This window comes from Tupaia chinensis, unplaced genomic scaffold (assembly GCF_000334495.1).
Source record: "Tupaia chinensis unplaced genomic scaffold, TupChi_1.0 Scaffold000235_1, whole genome shotgun sequence".
NCBI lineage: Eukaryota > Metazoa > Chordata > Mammalia > Scandentia > Tupaiidae > Tupaia > Tupaia belangeri.
The window spans coordinates 936086-954537 of record NW_006159713.1 but is presented as its reverse complement, the minus strand read 5'-3'; the positions used below and the strand labels follow the sequence as shown (position 1 = coordinate 954537).

Sequence of the window (18452 nt, the reverse complement as noted above, 5' to 3'; positions counted from 1 at the left end):
GAAAACAATCTTAACTGATTATGTTATGCATAGCTCTCCCTGACGCCACATGCTGTAGACCGAGTAGCCAGAAGTGTAGATAGACATGTATTACTACCGCATTTACAGAGGACTCTGCTTAGGGCAAAAAAAGGTTGTTCTATGACATCCCAAAGCTATTAAGGATTTTTTTTTATTTCACTTTTGTTCTCTTAAGTAAAAGCTTCTGTCCATAACCACACTAAAATAAAGCAAACCCCATTTAAAGAAAAAATGAAGTGTGTTTTTATTTTCAATCTCCTGTCTGGGTCTTTATAAAAATAGATTCGCTATAAACTAGAATCAGCTATTGAAGATGTGCGACCAATTTTGTAAAGTCTTGAACTTGTGTCTCCCATCAAAGCCACCTTTTCTTTCTTGTCCTGCCAAGATTTTTCCATTCACTGTCAGGCATGTTTTCCGTACGTGTATATTACATCACCCTCATGTGCCCTTTCTGTCTTTTGTTCTGTCTAACCAGTTTTTATCAAAACTTAAAAGAATCAAAGGTATAAACTCCTGAAATGTCAGAAGCACAATTTATGTCTAAATTTAAAGGTAGCGTTAAAATGATACTTTGCCATCTAAGTATTTTCTGCCATTAAATGTGACTGTTTTTTTGAGGACTTTGCAATATTTAATGGCCCATTTTGGGTTTTTTGAATTTTTCATTGGACTTTATGTGTATGCATCTATGATTATAACATTTTAATATCTTTAATATGTCTTAATCCTAGAGAAACTAAAAACTATATTACCTAAATGCTACAGAGTCTTAACACACTTTTCAAAAGTTTTAACTTACTGTGGATTACAGATCTAACCCACCACATCCACAATCTGTAACTACATTTAAGTGCATACAGCATTCCTATATAAGGTCATGCGTTAAAAATTGCATTTCAGGAACATATGGAGTAAATATGTGTCCTCTCTTTACTAACCTTAAATGATAAGCCTTAGGAAACTGTTATTTGTCAGTGCTATAAAGCAGATTGTTGCCCAGTGGTTTCAATTATCATCAAAGGATTCTTCACAGGCAGTAATAGTTACATCAAAACCTGAAATTTATTATTCAGGTTCTGCACTGAAGTCTTCACAGTGATTATGTTCCTTTCAACAGAATGCATTTTATGCTGACTTCTCACATTCCTTTTCATCTTTTTATTATTTCCCTAGAATGGCCACCAAGTTAATACGGCTAGTTAATGACAAGAAAAGATATGAGCGGATTGGTGGCGGCCCCAAGCGGTTGGGACGAGATGTGGAAATGGAAGAAATGATTGAGCGGCTGCAAGAGAAAGTTCATGAGCTTGAAAGACAAAATGAAGCACTCAAAAACAGACTAATTTCAGCCAAACAGCAACTTCAAGTCCAGGGTTACAGACAAACGCCATACAATTATGTACAATCCCGTATTAACACTGGGCGTAGAAAAGCAAATGAAAATGCAGGCTTACAGGATTGTCCCAGGAAAGGTAAAACAAAACTTACACTAGATTTCAAACTTCGATCTTATCATAGATTGTTTTATATGTACATACAAAATTTTATTTCTGTATTACTGTTTTTTAAGTACCTTTACAAAGAGAAAGAAGTTTTTAAATTTGGTTCATAAAATTTGAGTAATATTGTCATGAAGATCATGTTATTTAATAATCTCTAGATTGCTTGCAAATTTCTGTAGTACAATATTCAACATAACTATTTGTCCTGATATAACAGATATTTATGAAACTAAGTTGAGTTGATTTTGACTTATTTTTTAATATTACAGATGGAAATCACATAGATTCAGGCAGGTGCGGCAACCAACTAGTTTGCTTATATATGATCATGCTTGCTTTTTGGAGGGTGGAGGAGAGGTTGATATAGGGTGTAGGCACTCACCAGAGAAAACAGAGAGAGGGAAAATGAGAAATCAGCCCATAGAGGGAATGACTACACTGCGATCAGTCCCTGCTTCTCTGTTCTCTCTGGATTTGGGGCACACATACACGACCTTGGAGTGATTGTCAAGCCACCAAGTCCAGGACACGAACCATGGTCAGCCATATGGGAGTCCTGCACCTTAACCACTGGGCTGCCTGCTGTCCCCACTCATACTTACTATTTTGAATGACCACTTTTAAATTCTTCATCCAAAGGCCTTTTATAAAATTTGCCGAACTGTCGAAATCTTTCTCATTTTTTGCAGACAGCATGACAGTGGATTGTGCCTATAACCCAGGAGTTGAAAAGTTGGGTTTTTGCTCCTCTCCTTATTAGCTGCTGACCATGAACAAGTCTCCTAATTATTCTAAATTTCAGTTTTCATTAACATATAATGTAAAATAATTGAAGCAAATTACTCTCTAAAAATTGTCATAAGTCAGTCACCTTCTTAATTTTGAACATGAGTAACCTATAACCTACCCAGGTTACAAAGCAATTTGATTACATAGACAAGGTAAATATATAACCTAAGTATTTCCAGTATAATTTTTCAATTTTCTGCACCTGCAGAAAAACTTTATTACAATGGAACTAAAAATAAATATTTTAATTGACTTTTAGGAATTTTAAGTACTAAGGAAGAACATAAAGTGTTAACTCAATTTTATTTTTGTTTGGAATATGCTTTGTATAAAGACCAAACATTTTTAGGGACGAAATCATGTAAAACTTTAGTTTCAATTCATTGAAGAAGAAGAAAACACCCTATGAACAGAAAGGGAAAAAATTTGTTGTAGTTTTCTCTCCAAGCCTAAATATTAACACTGTCTTTTCCTAGTTAGAGTTCCTTTGAAGTCAGTAAGGCCTCCACACAGGCAGGAGGCAGCTGCAGGATGAAAGGACCTGGCTATTCCTAGCTATGTGAGATTGACAATAGATTTTGGATTGAACCAAAGAAAGCATAATGTATTGTAAAATATATTCTGGCACAAGTTAACTTTTTTGCATGGAAGAGTGTGCCTGACCTTTCGGTCTCATTTTTCTCATCTGTAAAATGGAGTGATAATAATACCAGATTAGATATGAGATCAGGAGATGGTTAGCTCCACAGTAATTTATTTTACCTTTCAAAAGTCACTTATACCTTTCTGAATCTTAATTTGCCATCTGAGGCTGTAACTGGGCAAGATGTCCTCTAAAGTCTGCAATTTTTTTTTTTAAACATTGACAGAGGGCATGTGTGCTGGTGGTAGGGGCACCCACCATGGGGGATGGTCATGCCTCAATCCCTTCTCCATTTCTTTCTTCTTTTGGGACCTTGGAAAAGCACACACATGCACCCAGCGTGTTTTTTAAATCCACTGAGTCCAGGACTTGTACCTTACTGTTGGCATGTGGAATCCAGCTGCCTTAATGAGCTGGCCATACGTTTGGCCCCGTGCAATATCATTTATGCTAAATAAAAGTAATACCCAAGTTTTAGGATGAAATGGCCAGCTAATTGAGTGCTATAAATCATTGTTTAAATAGAAGAATTTATGGAAGTTTCTCTATATAGGTAAGAAAGAGACACAGAGCATTAGTCTTTTAAAAATGTTACTGCCTAGCTTAAATTTCTCCATGTGAGGGCCAGCAGGTAGCATGATGATTAAGGCGCTGGACTCACACATGGCCAACTGTGGTTCGAGTCCCAGGCCTGGCAGCTTACTTTCTCACTCTCTCTCTGGTCAATTTTTTGTTGTTGTTGTTGTTAGATATTTTTGCTGTTGGGGACATACACTCACCAGAGAGACAGAAAGCAAGAAATCACTCCACAGGCAGATGGCCATGCCACAATCCTTTCTCCTCCATTCTCCACTCAAGTGTGAGTTTCAAGCTGCTGGGTCCAGGACTTGAACCATAGTTGGTCATGTGGAAATCCAGTGACATAACTATTACGCCATCTGCTGGTCCCCTCTCTGGTCAAATTTTTAAGATATAGTAATAATAATAAAATTAAATAATTCTTTAAAATTTTTTTTCTCCATCTGTTTATACACATTTAGTGATACAAACCTTTTTGACTGTTCAGTATAGGGTCCAAGACATGGAAGTTGTATAAAACATTAAATAGTGATGAATGCTCTCTTTCTGAGTAAACCTGAGGCATCATTACCAAAGTTGGTACCTTAGCAACTTTAGACTCATTTTCTTTTTTTTTTTAACGAGTGAGATTTTTGCTTTAAGACATGTGTACTCACTAGAGAGACAAAGAACCAGAAAGCCAGAAATCACCCTCCCTGGGGGAATGGGCACAGGCACATATACACACACATGCTCCTGCTGTGAGTTTCCAGTTGCCAGGTCCAGGACCCAAACCATGAGCAACCTTAGACTCATAAGGACTACAGGCCATACTGTCAGGACTATCTCAGTTTGGGGTGGCTGTAAGAACACCAGACCCTCTTATGGCCATAGAAATCCTTTAGTCCCAATTTTATGCAAAAACTCTCATTTTCTATCTGTGCCTTTTCAATGGAAAGCACTGGCTTAAATTCTTTTTTTTTTAGAGGTTCATGCTATAGGGCGCATGCGCTCTCCAGACAGACAGACAGAAAGCAAGAAATCACCCCCCAGGGAGGATGGCCACACCACAATCCCTTCTCCAGTCTCCTCTCGGGATCTTGGGCATGCACACACACATGCCCAGCGTGAATTTAAGCGACAGGGCCGGGACATGAACCGTGGTCGACTACGTGGGAGTCCAGCAACATAGCCATTACACTAACTGCTGGTCCCGAACACTGGCTTAAATTCTAATCAGTATTGGGTTGTCAGGGAAGTCATGATGCATTTTTGCATAGAAAAATATATCATGACTTTCTCAACAACCTAATAGAAACAGCTTTTGCTCTTAAAAACCATTTGAACAAAGATTTTTATAAAGTGTATGCTTTAAAATAAAGCCACTAAAAAAATCACCATTAAACAATAAATTAGAAGAAATTATTTGAAAGCCAGCTCCATAGCCTAGAGATTAAGGGAACCAGATCCCACATGGCCAACCATGGTTTAAATTTCTATATCTAGCCAAAAATCCCAATAGGATAGAGAAAGGAAAAAGGGATTGTGGCGTGACCACATGCCATTGGGATGGGGGGTTGCTTTCCCTCTCTCTCTGTCTCCTGGTCTCTGCCTCTTGAGCACACATACTCTAGCAAGTGAAGAAAAGCAAAGAAACTTAATGAGTATTTTTAAAGATAATTATTTATTTAATTTTATTTGTGTTTTTAAATTATTATTATTATTTTAATTTGACCAGAAAGCGACAGAGAGGGAAAAATGAGAAAGCAAGCCACTAGGTCTGGGACTCGAACCACTGTTGGCTATGTGAGAGTCCAGTGCCCTAAACACCATTCCACCTGCTGGCTTCCCTTGAGTATATTTTTAATCCCACAAGTAATGTTCAATTTTTCTATGACTTATATATGAAAAGCTTAATTAGTATTACTGCCAAAATAATATAATTAGCAAATTCTAACACAGTAAATGATTTTCGTGTTTTAGGCTGAATCTTACTATTTTGTAGTCTGGATTACAGCAATAGATGTTTAATGTTTTGGAAAGAGCAAGTAATAGTTCCATTATCCTAATTAGCTTTCTCATTTTTAAACAGCAAACTGCTAGAGAGAGAATGAATTTGTTCTAACCCTTTATATCTGGAATTTTTGTCTATTTAAAAATTTGCATTGGTAGTCCACCCACCTCCCTTTCTGCCCCTGCTGCCAGCATGGTGCCTGTGAAAAAGCTTGTGGTAAATAGGGAGCAAAAGAAAAAGAAGCAGGTTCTGAAGTTTACCCTTGACTACCCCCACCCTGTGGAAGATGGAATCAGGAGGGACCAGAAGTTAGCATAATGGCTATGTTGCTGGACTCCCACGTAGTCGACTGCAGTTCGAGTCCCAGACCCGGTGGCTTAAACTCACACCGGGCACATGTGCGTGCGTGCCCAAGATCCCAAGAGGAGACTGGAGGAGAAGGGATTGTGGCGTGCCCATCCCCACTGGGGGGTGATTTCTTGCTTTCTGTCTCTCTGTCTCTGTCTGTCTGTCTGTCTGTCTGGCGAGTACACGCACCCTATAGCAAAACCCTCTCCAAAAAAAAAGTATAAGATGGAATCATGAATTCTACCAATTTTGAGCAGCTAAAAGAGAGAGAAAGTGAATGGGAATCTCGATGGAGGGACTGCAACCATTGAAAGGAACAAGAGCAAGATCACTGTTAACTTCCACAGTGCCTTTTTCAAAAGATTTTTGAAATATCTCACCAGAAAATGTTTGAAGAAGATAATACACATGATTGATTGCATCAAGTTGCTAACAACAAAATTCACAAAATACATTAGTCCAGATTAACCAAGATGAAGAAAGGGAAGATGAGGACTGAAACTCATTTAACTAGAATATTTTGTATGAGTTCTCGAATAAAACTGGAGAACTATATCTTCTTTCTCACTTTCCCTCCTTCCCTCCATCCCTCTCTCTCTCTCTCCTTCCTTTTCTCTCTCCCCCTTCGCTGGTGAGCACAGGTACACTACAGCCAATTTTTAAAAATAATAATAATTAATAAAATTAAATAAATAATTTATTTTCTTTAATTTAAGGACCAGGGGCTAGCAGGTGACATGGTAGTCAAGGCTCTGGACTCCCACATGGCCAACCATTGTCTGAGTACTGCTCCCTGCAGATTGAGAATCACAGCAGATGCATGTGCATGCATGCCCGAAATCCCAAAAGGGGAATGAAGGAGAAGGGAATGTTGCATGGTCGTCCCCTAGGGGGTGATTTCTCACTTTTCCTTTCTCTGTCTCTCTCTGCCTCTCTCTGCCTCAATCTGGTAAGTGCATGCACCCTATGGCAAAAACAAACAAAAAAAAAAAAAAAAAACAGAAAACAAAAAAAAAATCATTTGTCTTGCTTTACCTCAACCTCTTAATAATTTAATTATTCTATAAATGTAATTTTTTGGAAGAGGTTTTTGCTATAGGGAGCATGCACTCGCCAGACAGACAAAGAAAGACAGAGAGAGACAGAAAGCAAGAAATCACCCCCCACGGAGGATGGCCATGCCGTAATCCCTTCTCCTCCATTCTCCTCTCGGGGTCTTGGTCACGCATGCACACATGCCCGGCGTGAGTTTAAACCACTGGGTCTGGGACTCGAACAGCGGTCGAATACGTGGGAGTCCAGCGACATAGGCATTACGCTAACTGCTGGTCCCTAAATGTAATTTTTTTAAACCACAAAAAAATTGGCAATAAAAAATTGACAGTAACCCTAAATGCAGGAAACATTTTGACTTAAACATGAAAGATCAAGGGATATGAATGTCTAGCACACATTTTAAAAAGCCCTTGTCAGAAACAATAAGAAAAAAAGCCCTTATCGGAAACAATAAGAAAAAGTCAAGTTTTTTGTAAGTATTTTCCTTCATCTTTTCATTTACATTGTAAAGAGCTATATCTAAAGCTTTGGTCCTTTCAGAAATTATTGGAGAAGTTCTAAATATTAAGTAGAATCATATCATTTATGGGTAATTTGGTTTCCATAGTGGAAATTATTAAATAGGCAATGCATGCTGCTACCTCCTGGTGACCAAGATCCATAGTCCCTTTAGCCATGTATTTCTAATTCTCTACACTACAGAACATGTATAGTCTAGTGCTTAGTAGGAGATTTTCCATTAGATTACAAATACCTCTACAGGACCAGCAGATGGCATAGTCGTTAAGGTGCTGAACATTCCCACATGACCCAGAACCATGGTGGCTTTCTCTCTCTCTCTCTCTCTCTCTCTCTCTCTCCCTCCCTCCCTCTCTCTCTCTCTCTCTTTCTGTCTCTGGTAAAATTAAATAATTAAAATAAATGGATGAATAAATAAAATTAAATGATTCTTTTTAAAAAATAAAATTAATTTTTCTATGACAGCAAATCAAGGTTCCCTCTTTAACTTCACTTCTATAATCATATTTCATTACTCTATTTTTAGGTATAAGGTTTCAAGATACAGATGTAGCAGAAACATTACAACCCACACTTACAAAATATGGAGATAGTTTACTTGAAGAAGCCAGAGGAGAAATAAGAAATTTGTATGTATTATTTTTCATGGTCATTTTAGAACTTTGTTTATTGATTCTTTTTTTTATATACCTCTCTTTTTCCTTTAAACAAAATCGAGTTATGCATAAATATTTTGCTCCACTAAGATACTACTGGTTCTATGGAATGACAACAGATATTATATAACATGTTTTTAGTAAAATGAGGAAAGTGAAGATTTTATCCAATGATACCAATGGAGGGATTTTTAGAGTAGTTCTGTTTATTATAATTTTACCCCCAAAGTAATGTCCTAAAGTCAAGTCCTATAGAATAATAGTAAGCTTTAGAGGCAATATTTTCATTCCCAAAATAATCACAGGTAATATTTTTTTAGATACTGAATCAGTTAGCCCTTTTTGTGGTTTTTTAAAAAAAATTGGGGTGAGTGGCTTAAAACTTTGGAACTATCAGATACATATGGATTTCAGATTTTGTTTCCCTATGATTCTACAGTACTGCATTCTTCATCATAGCATGGTTTTCAAAAGTTACTTCTGCCATTTTAATTTACTTTTCCAGTTAATCAAAGCCTCATGTTTTCTGTATCTGTGAGTCCCCCAAATGAAGATAAGGTTCACTGTATCTATAACCCTTCACCTAGATCATCAAAAAGTAACAGTACTGAATGAGGAAAGAAAACAGGACACAAAGAGTATCATATTCCAGATAGTTACTTAAGAATTATGGGGACTTCTAAAAATAGTTTCTTTTGAATATTTTAAATACCAATTATAGCAATGATTAGCCTGAAGGAAATAAGACTAAAAGACTAGCCACAATCTCACTATGTGATAATCAGCTGAAAAGCCAGGGTTCATTCCAGTTTTCTGAGGCTCATTACCCTGGGAGGCTGCCAGACATGGTAGAGATAAATGCATGCCAGAGACCCACTACGTTAGGCGTGGGGGATTTCCTGTCATCTCTCTCTGAAGTGTTAATTTGAATGATATAGGCAGATGTGCAAGTGTGAAAGAACAGTCATATAAATTATCTGAAAACCAGATTGTGGGATTTATACTAGGTGATCAATAAATAACTTATTTGAATGAACCAAAATTCATCCCATTGTATAGGACACACTTGTGACAGTATTGTGAGTTATTCCATGTGTATTTCCAAATTGTCACATTTATCCTGCATGATGTGTGTTTTCTATGCAAAAATGCATAATGATTTTTCTGACGACCCAATATTTTACTATGTGAGGAGGCACTTAAAATACAGGTTTTTACTTTTGCTTGCTCTTTCTTATAAAGAAACTTCTATATACTATAAAATTTTCCTCAAACTACAAATTTTTATAAAGGCTCTTTATTTCAGAGAAAATGTTATTCAGTCACAGAGAGGCCAGATAGAAGAGTTAGAACACATGGCTGAGATCCTGAAAACTCAGCTGAGGAGAAAAGAAAATGAAATAGAGTTATCTCTTCTTCAGCTTCGAGAACAGCAAGCTACAGATCAAAGGTATGGTGATGCAGAAATACCACTTTCATAAGGTCTGATTCAGTTTAAAATACTTTGTCGTTCACAATAAAAGGGTAAGTTTATCTAGTGTATTTAAAAATCATCTTTTTACTTAGCATTCATTTTTTCCCCCAGGTTTTTGGGCTCACCAGAGAGAAATAGAGACAGAAAGAGAGAAATCACCCCACAGGGGGACAGCTGTGCCACAATCTCAAGTTCTCCACTCTTCTCTCAGGATTTTGGACACTCACACACATGAACTAGGCATATTTTATAAGCCAACAGGTCCAAGAGGCAAACCTCAAAGTTGGCTATGTGGGATCCAGTGTCTTAACCATCACAAGAACTGTTGACCTCCTTAACATTATTTATATAAGGCCATTCGAGACCTACTAGTTACCCTCAATACCTGCAATCTGAGGACAGTTTTCCCTAATCTGCTCTGCTTTAAAGCAGCTTCTGATGGATGGGAATCACTCTCATCTTCCTTCTTTTGTTCATTTGCCCCATTGGCCTGAACTTCAGGAAGTTCCAATACCGCTTGATTGTAGCTACTGAGAGAAATATGGGTGGTGAGAACATAACTGTTTGGCATAAGACTAGCCTTATTTTTTTCAGCTGTAAAATGTAGTAAGTTCTAGGGCCAGCTCAGTAGCCAGAAGGTTAGGACAGCCAGATCCCACATGGCTGACTACAGGGTTCTGTTCCCACCCCCTATGGCTTGAGAAATCCACAGGATGGAGAAATGGAGAAGAGATTTCAATGTGACCATGCTCCATTGCAAGGTGCTTTCTCCCTCTCCTTTTCTCTCTGCTGACCGTATGCACTCTCTGGCCAATTTTTTTTAAAAGGTAGTAGGTTCTATGATACCATACCAGTTTATGATCTCCAAAATATGTTACCTCCCCCAGCATCCAAAATGTCCATTGCAGTCTGTTGATTGTTATGGATTACAGTAAGGACCATCAGTAGTCTCCTAACCACCTTTTCATTTTTAACATTTTATAATGTACAGTATTTGCTTTCCTATCCTCCTTTGTAATTTTTTATTCCTAAAACCTGCTTATGTATTTCATGAGGTGACATTGTGTCTTCAGTAAAACTCTTTATTGTATTCTTTTTTAATTATTTTTTTATTAATTTTTCTTTTTTTTAACATTAATATGCTATTCATCATTACAGTATACAAAATGAATTTTCCATCCAAAATACACTGTCTGTTGACTCAATCAAGCATCAACATACATGTTATCAACAATTTTCCATTTCTTATGTCTTGTATATTTTGCCTTTTTTTTTTTTTTTGCCATCCTTGATTCCCTATCCCTAACCCTCTGCCATGTCCCACCCTCCTCCCATTTTAATTATTTTCTTTTCTTTGTGGCTTTTCTCTTTTGCTTTTGTTTGATTTGGTTTTCTAGGGGTTCTTTGTTTGTTTTGGACAAAGTATAGCCAAAAGTAGAAAGGATAACATGTCAAACCGCCACATACCCAGCACTCAGCTTTAACAGTTATCAAAAGCTTACTGATCTTATTTATCCATCCCTTCACCTTTATTTTCTTCCCATAATCAGACCCAGCCAAATGTCATGTCATCTCATCCATGAATACTTCCGTATGAATCTCTATCTGATAATTTTTAACATAACCCCCATATTCTTATCACACCTAACAGAATTAACATCAGTTCCTTCATCACAGCTTATGACCAGTTCATATGCAAACTTCCCTAAAGATACTTCTCTACTGATCAGTTGAGTGAGAATCCAAATAAATTCTATTCATTATTTTTGGTTATCTCTCTTATGTCTTTATTTCTCTCTTAATGTTTTTTATTTTTAAACAGACCAGACTCGTTATAAAATAAAATAAAGTGGGTTTAGAAATATATGAAAAGCTTCACATTTTAGTGATTTAAAAAGTTGGTATGACCGGGGAACCAGCAGTTAGCATAATGGCTATGTCGTCGTACTCCCACGTAGTCGACCACGGTTTGCGTCCCAGACCCGGTGGCTTAAAACTCACGCCAGGCGCATGTGCGTGCATGCCCAAGATCCCGAGAGGAGAATGGAAGAGAAGGGATTGCAGCGTGACCATCCCCTCTGGGGGGTGATTTCTCGCTTTCTGTCTCTATGTCTCTCTCTCTCTGTCTGGCGAGCGCACGCACCCTATAGTGAAAAAGCCTCTCCAAAAAAAAAAAAGTTGGTATGACCTGCAATAATTTTTTTTTCGGGAGGGAGAGGTTTTCACTATAGGGCATGTGCCCTATAGTGACAGAACAGAAACAGACAGAAACAGACAGACAGAAAGAGAAATCATCCCCTAGAGGGGATGGCCACGCCCCAATCCTTTCTTCTCCTTTCTCCTGTCTGGATCTTGGGCATGCACGCACACGCGTCCAGCATGAATTTAAGCCACCGGGTCCGGGACTCGAACCGCGGTCGACTATATGGGAGTCCAGTGACATAGCCATTACACTAACTGCTTGTCCCAATAATTTCTTTTTCTAAAAACCTACGTGTGAAATTAAATTATTAGGTCATGAGAAAAATCATGATGTATTTTATATGTTTCTCAATGGGAAAATGTATTATGACTTTTCTGATAACCCAATATATAAGGAAATCCTATATATTAATGAGATTTTAAAACATTCATAAAAAAATAGAATTAAAGTATGAGTTTATTGTGATGCAAAAAATTTTGGAAATTCATGCATAATTCTTTTATAATACTTTTTTACACGAATTTCTTAAAGACACTTGGGATACCTAAGTGTACCGCAGAATAAACAATAATTTTTTTAAGAATTATATTTAAATTACAAGATATAATTTGAACACTGGCTTTAAATCAGCTTGAGTAACTTGGAGTTATCTATGTTCCTCTAAGAAGAACTGACTTAGACTTTTTATTCTTGGAAAACCAAGAAATAATTCCTGAAAAGAACAGTGCTGGCAGACCAGACCCCGATACTGAATATGGTGATCTAGGTAAATTACCAATAGCCATATTTAAGATATTATCAGAATATGAGATTGGCCAAGGCCAACCTTGGAGCCCATCATTATCAGCTATACTGAACAACTGAGTACAAGGTTATCAGGGACTGCTTTCTCTCTTATATTTCTAAATATTCTAGGGAATAAGAAGTGGTGGCCTGTGGTAGCCACTTCTTTTCCAATGAAATATCATCCTGTAGAAGCTAAACTTTCATTGTTAACTGTAAAGGAGATTCAAAAGATCAACAACCATACCACTAGAATAGGAAAAGTAATAAAGTGATAGATAAGGACAGACACATTAGTGCTATAAAAACAGAGGTCTTCAAAGTCCACGGGAAATGCATGTTCTAAAAAGCTAAGCATGCATTTTTTAAATGTTTGAAACAAAATAACTCATACTTTAATTCCACTTTTTCATGAACTTTTTGAAGTCTCCTTATATTGCCATTAAGAAACGCAAACATAAACAGTGGAAGAATTTACCTTAGTAACGAAACGAAGGGGGCCAGCAGGTGGCATGGCGGTTGAGGCACTGGACTCCCACTTGGCCAACCACCGTTCAAGTCCCAGACCTAGTGGCTTGCTTTCTCACTTTCCATTTCTCTCTCTCTCTGTCTTACTCTGGTCAAATTAAAAGATAATAATAACGTAAAGGGGAAAAAGAATCAAAACATTTAAAGGGCACAAAAGTGAAAAATTATCTTTTGATGATAACATGTATGATAATACCTTTAACTAGACTAAAACACAGTGTACTCATTCCGGAAAAATTCATTTTGCAAGCTGTAATGATAGGCAGTGGTTGAATATATTAAAAATGAATAAACTAAAAGAAAAGTTATGCATCTAAAAAGGAAAAATATATATTTTTTTAGAAAAAAATAACAAAATTAAATAAATAATTATTTATAAAAAAAGTAGAAAACTAAACTAAGGAGGCCAGCAGATGGCATAGTGATTAAAGCGCTGGGTTCCCACATGACTGACTGCTGTTCGAGTCCTAGACCTGGCAGCTTAAAAATCACTCCAGTCACTTATGCGTGCGTGCCCAAAATCACAAGGTGATAATAGAGCAAAAGTGACTGCAGTGTCGCCATTCCTCTTGGGGGTTGATTTCTCACTTTCCTTCTCACTGTCTCCACTGTCTCTGGTGAGTGCATGGATCCTACAGCAAACGACCTAAAAAATAAATAAATAAATAAAAATTAAATAAGATAAACCTAAGATGCTCATGAAGGGGTTATGGCGGTCCACTCTGTAGCAATCTACTATTTGTCACATCACAAACTAGAGGCAGAGGCCACAGTGGCACAGTGGTAACACAATGCTCCACAATGCTGAAGGCATTTGAGAAGGTTCTGGTTTCACTTCTCAAGGTCTTTCTGTGCATGCTGGGTTCATGATTCTGGCTGGCTGAAGATGGGTGGGTCTCAGTGAAAAAACCCTGTAGAGGTTGCCCCCAGCTCCTCTGTGTCTGTGTCACTCTTGTAGAAGAAATAAATAAATAAACTTAAAAAGAATTAGAAGCAGAGACAGAATGAATATTACACACAAAAGCACTTTTGTTGCAGAGGCCAAAGAAATAAATCAGTTTGCACCCTTTCTCACTAATTTTATAAAATTAAAAATTAATATGTTAATTTCTTAGAAGGAAGGATACCCATAATGAACAGCATATTGTTCCTTGAAATTCAGTTGTTGAAACAAGTAAAATAAGTTAAAATAAGAGTCTTCAAGCATTTTTTTTTTCAGTATGTTTACATATACCTCCAAATTTTATGTGTAACAGCACTTTTTTTGAGACTAATGGAAAACTGTTGAAAAAAATGTTGGAGAGAATATAAAACTTGGTATAATTTACTGTAGAGAAAAATCACAAAATGGAAAACATATTTAAACTTTTCTTTCACGGATACATTATTTCAGATTTGAAATTCTAGAAGTCTGATCTGGATGTGGGACTCCTTGTTCTCAAACATGAACCTAACATAGTTGTAATCTTCAGAGTGGCAGTGCTTGATATTTATGGCAAAGGGCCTTTTCATAGAATATTACAGAAACTCTTCATAATATGTGTTTAATAGACCAGTTTGGTTTGGCATCAGCTTGACATAAACTTTTGGTTATCCAAAGCCCTTAATTGCTTTGAAGTAAAAGCCCAGTGCTGCTCTTTTTTATTAAAATCATGTTTTTTCCTGTTGTTGTGGTCTATTTTGGAAGACTGAGTTGTGATTTTTGCATATGTTCTACATAATGCCTCATTAGCAAAAAATCTTGTATCATTTACAAGTAGCCTGAATGTCTGTGCTGTTTTGAACAAAAATCCATATTAAAATTTAAACAATATAAAAATGCACATTTTCTGCTTATTAAAAAGTCTGTCTTAAATGCAAAGCAGTAACCAGTGAACACATGTACGTGAACATGAAAATCAGAATGATTTTACCTTTTATTGACTTTTTCAACTCCAAAAATATTTATACTCTTACCAAATGTGCAACCATTTTGTACTGTTTCTTTAAAGAAACGTTAGAGTGTTTACCTTCTTAATTAAAAATCATGTAAGTGCGATAATGTCCAGGTGGCGACCATTTAACCTCTAAATACTTCAGACACTGACTAGCTCTCTTCTTTTCGGCAAAAAAGTGAACTGTCAGATCTTAGAACAGAGAGGCCCTTGTGTTATAAGAAACAGCTTGCTTTTAGAGGCTTCCTCTTTCTCCTCTGCAGACATAAGATCATTTCTAGCACTCTAAATTCTTCCCCAACTTTCATTTTGAGAGATTGCAAACTTACAGAAAAGTGGGAAGAATGGGAGAACGAGCGCTCACATACCTCTCACCCCTCAGCACGTTTGTGAATAGCACAGGCCCATTCCCGCATCCTGCATGCTTGTGCACAAATCCTGTCCCTCTCTTCTCTTGTCTTTTCTGTCCTCTCTCTCCCTCTCTCTCCCTCTCTCTTGCATCTCTCCCTGTCCTCTCAGTTGAGAATTAAGTTCATGTGTCACTTCACCCTCCACACGCTTACTTTTAGTTATCTGTTAGGAACAAGGACCTCATCCTACATAACCCCAATACATGTCTCGTGCTCAGAGCATTTAACAGTGAATGACCATGGCATCATCTAATATACAGTCCATATCCAGATTTCTCCAGTATTTTAATACTGTCCTTTATAACTGTTGTGTTGTCTGTTTTCTTTTGTAATAGCTTTTTTTGTTTATTTTATTTTGATCTATGATCCCACCAAGAGTCAGGAGTTCCATTGAATTGTCCTGTCTTTCAGGACTCCTTTCTTCTAGAAAAGGTTGCCCATTCCTTTTCAGCCCATTGATAGTCGTTTGCAGAATGCCTCTCAATTTGGATTTGTCTGATTGCCCAGCCCCTTCATTTAGAGGGCACATCTGAGTCTCTGATAGAAGGGTAACTGGGGCCACGGAAAACCATGCAAACACTATTCCAAAGAGGGTGACCTTCAATTTGTAGAATATACTTACCAATCTCTCTCTTACCATTGTTTTGAATATCTTAGAATTTGCCCAATGAAAATTATCACACTAAAATACCATTTCTTTTATCCCTTATTTCTTACTGTTAATATTCTCTAAAATTATTCTGTGATAATGGCTTACACATTTTTCTAGCACTTTATATAAGCCATAGAAATTGTCACAAGTAATAGTAGAGTATTAGTGTATGTATGATAGTGGAGAAAGATTTAAAACTTAGAAATATCTAGAAGAAGAAAACAACCCAGAAAAGTGGGAAGAATCTAGCTCTGAGAAATAGATTTGAGGGACCAGCATATGGTATGGTGGTTACGCCACAGGATTCCCATGTGGCCAGCCGCAGTCGAGTCCCAAACCTGGTGGCTTGAAAATCACACCGGGTCCTTGAGTGTGTGTGCCCACAATCCTGGGAGGAGAATGGAGAAGGAATTACAGCATGACCATTCCCCCGATGGGGGTGGATTTCTCACTTTCCCTTTCTCTGTCTCTGCCTCTCTCTCTCTCTCTCTTCAGTGAGCACATGTGTCCTAAGGCAAAAAACCTCTCTAAAAAAAAAAGGAAAAGAAATAAATTTGAGTATTGGCTCCATCTCTAAAGGCTCTGGTCAATTACTTTACTTCTGTGAATCTCAGCTACCCGAAGTGTAAAATAAATAGCTTAAAATGGCTAAGTGGTTCTCTAGTTTTTAAACAACAGCCATTTCTCCCTAGGAACCATGAATTTATTTATTGTCTCTATTCATGAAATAGACCAAGCAAGAGAGAGACATGCATCCCCTACAGTCATGCCACAAACTCCCTTCTCCATTCCTCAGACTTCCCAGATCTTAGACATCACACATATGCCTGGCATCGCTCAAACTGATCAGGCAGGCCAGGGAATCAAACCGTGGTGGCCATGTGGATCCTGCCTCTTGAGCAGCCCATCCTTTTGAGCTTTTGAAATATTGACTGCAAGTCCCAGATTCCCAGTCCTATTACTGTTCATTTCTAGTTAGAATTCATTAAACTTGATCCTAAAAATGGTCTCCTTAAGGAGATGAGCCCGGATTTGGGTTCCCCCTACTTCTAAACAATGAGTGCTCCTCCCCCGTTTTCACTAGGGTGTGATTATATGCATACAGAAAGACTGACAGAACTGTCCCCTCTACTCCTGTGGGTGGCGAGAGCCAGAAGATACTGATTTCTGGTTTATAGTTTGGCCCCAAACTACTGAAGAGTTATGACCCAAGGGAAATAAACATACGGAGACAAATTAATGTTTTCCTTTATGCAATCTTAAATTGAGGAACACTACTTTCCCCTATGAACTCGAGTAGCAGTTTTGAACAAAACTATCGGCTTTCATATAGACTTTCCTGGGCCGTTTTAGTGACGCTTATTCCATTCCGTTTACTAGCAGGCTTCTATAGTCCTTTTTGAAAGCAGTACCCTTGCTGGTGATTGTTATCTCTGTATCTCATGAGAGCTATGAATGACCTTTATTTCTTTTTCATTTTTTTTCGCCAATCTGGTACAGGACAAATGAGTTTGCCAGAGAGACAGAGAGTGAGAGAAAGTGTAACAGCATCCCCCGGGGGGATTGACCATGCTACCACTTTCTTCTCCGTTCTCCTCTCAGGTTTTTGGTTTTTTGAGCTGCCAGGTCCTAAACTCAAACCATGTCGTCAGCCATGTGCACTCCAACCATCTTAACCACCAGAATGACCTACATTCCTTTTAACAATACACCAATGACACTGAAAAAAAAAAAAAAAAAAAAAGAACAAACTAACAAAATACTAGATCCAGCCCTGTAGCCTAGTCCTTAAAAAAGCTAGATCCCACACTGCTGACCATGGTTAGGATCCTAGTCCTCGTGGTGTGAAAAAAAAACACCAAGTGCATGTGCATGCTTGCTTCAAATCCCAATAGGTTGGAGGAATGGAGGAAATGGAATTATGGCATAACCACTCTTTATTGGGAGGTACTTTCTCCTCTCTGTCTCTTTCTGGTAGATGTACATGCCCTCAGGCAATTAAAAAAAATAAACAAACAAAAACTAGAGTGTTTTTATTAACCATAAAATCGTTTTTACCTTATTCCCCAAATTTAGTCAGCCTAAAAACTATTACTCAAAAATATCTTTTCCATTCTGTCTCATAAATATATTTTTTTAAAGTTTATCCATTTCTTCCATGAGTGAGTGAGTGAGAGCGAGCGAGAAAGGAGAGAGTGACAGCGCTCCCAACAGGTCCCAACACCCCACCTCCAGCCACAGCCAGCCCTGGACCAGGAGCACACACTTGCTAGGCGTACTGAGGAAGGTCTCCAGGTGTGAACCCGGAACATTCCATAGGTCAGCCTTGTAGAGTGTTGTATTTTACCATGGCCCCACC

At 37.7% G+C, this 18452-nt stretch overlaps 1 protein-coding gene across 1 annotated transcript in view; it reads left to right on the top strand.

Annotated features, from left to right (window-relative positions):
* The window catches only part of RPGRIP1L (RPGRIP1 like), a 116826-nt gene that overhangs the window by 8581 nt on the left and 89793 nt on the right, over positions 1-18452 (top strand). Inside the window, 3 exon segments of the mRNA XM_006148378.3 lie at positions 1198-1496; positions 7980-8082; positions 9416-9559. Coding sequence (XP_006148440.1) covers positions 1198-1496; positions 7980-8082; positions 9416-9559 — 546 coding nt within the window.